General features: G+C 45.7%; 1 protein-coding gene across 1 annotated transcript; it reads left to right on the top strand.

The window, feature by feature from the left end:
* Positions 1-2662: 2662 nt before the first annotated feature.
* T265_10122 (hypothetical protein) lies at positions 2663-3339 on the top strand (the record flags this gene model as incomplete). Its single annotated transcript, XM_009176398.1, has 5 exons — positions 2663-2677; positions 2720-2813; positions 2849-3030; positions 3063-3175; positions 3210-3339. 5 exons carry the CDS (start codon positions 2663-2665, stop codon positions 3337-3339), a joined length of 534 nt encoding a protein of 177 aa, XP_009174662.1.
* Positions 3340-3770: the final 431 nt, after the last annotated feature.

Here is a 3770-nt window from a genome sequence, read left to right on the forward strand (position 1 = left end):
TTCACGGATGCACTCAAATAGATCAGACAGGTGTTGTCCGAGGGCTTCATTCCCATCCTTAAACAATCTGGGTGGGATGTCATCTGGACCAGCAGCTCGGCGGCGCTTGAGAGAAGAAATGCAGCTTTAAACCTACGAAGCCGTAGGGGTTTCCATGTTTGTCGTCCAGGGTTTCACTTTAGTTGCAGGATCCAAATGAGTGGCAGTAGCTGACCGTGAGAATTGTTGTTCAAAGTGCCTGGCCCAGCGGTCAAAGTAGCCTTTTTTATTGAGGCTAGTCGCACGACTTTGATCCTTGAGGGTCTCGCTTACAGGTGGTTATTGGGGACCGGTCGCACGGATTAATGGCAATAATATTCGGACATTCCTGGAGTTCTGCTTCTCTTCCATTTCCTTAACCGTCCGTGTTCGCCAGGCTTCCTCAGGCTGAATTATGTTCGGGATCGACGAGACATTCCTCTGAGATTTAAGAAGCGCCACTATTCTGTCTCATATACAGTGCTAGAATGGACCTAGTAGCGTTCTGCCACACAAAACTCCCAGCACTGCACAAGTTTACATCCGGCGGTGCAGCAATTGGAGGAGTCCAGAAGATGATTTGGATAGATTCTAGCTTCGGAGTCTGCCAGTCTCTCAGTTGCCAAACTTCTTTTCTTAAGCCTAGGCGGCTTCAGAAAAAGAAGAGAAGCGACCACGGACTAGCCCATGGCGGGGATCCACAAATGTTCCAAAACGGGTTGCAGTCAGCTATTGATCTGCGCCATCGCCAACTGATTGCGACGTGATCGATTTGTGTTTGTGTCTGACACAGCGTTAGTCAACACTATGTGATCACACGACTTGGGTTATTTCGGAAGTTACTGCTCCAGAAGGGCAACCTGCGGTCAGCACATAGTTGAAGCATTCGTTCGCCATTGTCCATACATACCGAGTGTAATCCATGTCGACCAATTAATTGGGTCGCAGAAGCTCTAAGCCTGCGGGCTTGCGGTTTCAGATCCCTGGCAACCACCTCGATGTCCGAGCTTCTAGCTCGTCACACTACGGTATTCTAGAGGTCGTGGCATTTGCCGTTGATGGCATCAGTGGTACAGTCGGTTGGAGCGTAAGCAGGTAGGACAGGGATCAACTTCTAGCTTATGAGACTCCTTCACAGACGTTGCCACGCGAACCACACAGAGACGACTAATAACTAATTTCCAGGCAAGCAAGCATCTTTCCGCTCGGTTACTTGTGATGATACTAACCCGGCAAGTACAATGTGAGGGCGAGATCAGCTTACTGTCCTGCTTGCTTCACAGTGCGAAAATGCCTGAGGTTGTCAGTGCTGGCTGACGAGCAGGTGTTTAGACCAGGACCGATTCAAGACGAACGTTAGTTGTTAGTCTTATCGAATGGGCCTACAATGAGCGATTTGTCAATGAAGTGGGGGAGGGAAAAAATAAGCGTGTGAAAGAGAAAAAAAGGTGTCCGCTGTAGCCTGTTTTCGATTACCAGCCCCGATAAATGCAGCTGGTAAGACGATCCGTCTGATGACATCACGCGACGGCCAATGTGGCGTGACAGTATTATTAGTCGTGGAAATCATGGTTGTACGTGAGCTGAGGTACTGCCAGGGTGTCCAGACATAGGGAGGAAAACGATCAGGGTCCTCGATCAAGGCTTTGCCTCAAACGTCTGGCCGCAAAGCAGTAGAGTCTCAAAGAGGTTGATGTAAGTGAATCCTCCTTTTAAAATAACTAGCCACCACATATGTTCCAGTTTCAAACGTGAAGGGCAGGAGACGGTTTCGGTCAAACTTACAGCTGTTGACCGACCTGTTGTCAGAGACTCTTCGCGTGTCACCCGGACACCCTGTACTATTGCTTAATGGGTCAGGGAGGCCATCAAACCACCGCACGATGTTGAAATTGAGTCTCCTCGTGACGGTTTTATTTTCTCTGCGGTTTAGTCCCCAGATAAATCTTGGTTTTATCGGGAAACAGAATTTCTGTCGATTGTGATGATAAGGTTGTCTGGAAGTGTGTAGACTAGTTCCAGACCCATTTTTCATCTTTCCTTCACAATAATCATGGTTTCGCAGCAGCAAAACAGTACTGATGTTTTGCTGTCGTTAATGATTTTGATAATGATGGTCATTGTAATCAGCCAATCACCTTGATATCTTGATCACCTGCTTGACACTTCACTGTGAACACCGTACAGCCACCTAACATCTATACTGCGGAGCCACAGTGTGGTAATCAGAATGACACTGACAACTAACTGCCTTAAGTGGTCTGTGAACAAATCCTCTGAAAATTTGCGCACTTTTTTTGAGTCACTTGAAAGCTTGACGGGTAACTGAAGGACGAATTTACGTTCAACAGTGGAAATAAAATAAGAGGAGCTGCCACTATTTAATGGGGTCTTCTCTTCAAAATTTTATTTGCAACATTTGGCACGAGAAAAACACCCCATGGAGGTAATCGATTCTAATACCACAGTACCATTGGGTGTTTTTTCTTATGAATATATTTGTTCTTATCCTCTTTGCAAAACGAATGTAAATGATATTCCACTAGGGCCTAGAACCACATTTCGATATTCATTCTCGTCGTCTTCGATTCTTGAAGGTCGATCTGTGCACCGCATCTTCAGACTATCCTGAACTAGAAAGACGATGAAAGTTGCATTCGTAAGTCATTCTCGCTTTCTTATCGCCGTATGTAAATTCAAGGTCACGGGCTCGAACAAGGGAATCGGATTTGGCATAGTGGAAAAGTTGGCCAGATTTTACAATCCTACTGGTGAATGGGATGTTTTTCTGACTGGTACGTATATCGTTTATCGATTCATTCATGGTCAGCGAGAAATGATGAGTTGGGTAAAAAGTCGTGTGAGGAACTGAAGTCTAAAGGCCTTGATGTCAAATTCCATCAGTTGGATATCACCGATACAGAAAGCCGGAAGCGGTTTCTGGAATACATGAAAACCACTTACCCAAATGGCATCAACGTAGCTGTCAACAATGCAGCTATTGCCTACCATGTAAGCACATGTTATTTGGGACTAATTCTTAGCACGATTCCACTGTACCGTTTGGTGAACAAGCACGCGTTACTGTTCATACCAACTTCACATGCACGTTGGATTTCACCCTTGAATTCCTCCCTTTGTTGGCGAGAGATGCGAGGTACTGTGTATTTACCGTACTTACTTTTCACCAGAGTTGTTCATGTGTCTAGCGGAGTCTCCCTCATGATGTTTCCGAAAATGAGCAATGAATTGTACACCAGGATCACTTCGCTACTGACTTTGGAGGAACTTCGAACTATCATGAAAGAATTTGTAAAGTAAGGGTTTTGGCGCTAATTCGATAGAATACATAACGTTCCGTTTAGCGTGAACTGATTTTTGCGGTTGTGGTGACCCTGTCACTTCAAATTATCCCCTGCATGTATTCGAATTTCATTTCAGTTTATCGATAGGTTTTCAGGTGGGAGTAAAAACGATCCAGCACTGCCTTTTAACAGCGGGGAATCAGTAGTGTGTTGGCAACCATAAGATATCTATGATTGTTTCCCTACTTTACTAGCCCACATGTTGCAATGTCAAATGCACGTATCGTTTACACATCAACTGAGTGTGTATTGATTTTTGCGGCTATCAGACGAAATTCCTGCTTGTGGAGTGTGGACCACGGAGAGAATGCGGACACGGTGCAGCACTGCTACTGTTCGACCCGCTCGAACCTGGTCCTTCGAGGTTTGAACTCTTCGTGCTGTCAA

Source organism: Opisthorchis viverrini (assembly GCF_000715545.1).
Source record: "Opisthorchis viverrini unplaced genomic scaffold opera_v5_343, whole genome shotgun sequence".
NCBI classification, from domain to species: Eukaryota; Metazoa; Platyhelminthes; class Trematoda; order Opisthorchiida; family Opisthorchiidae; genus Opisthorchis; species Opisthorchis viverrini.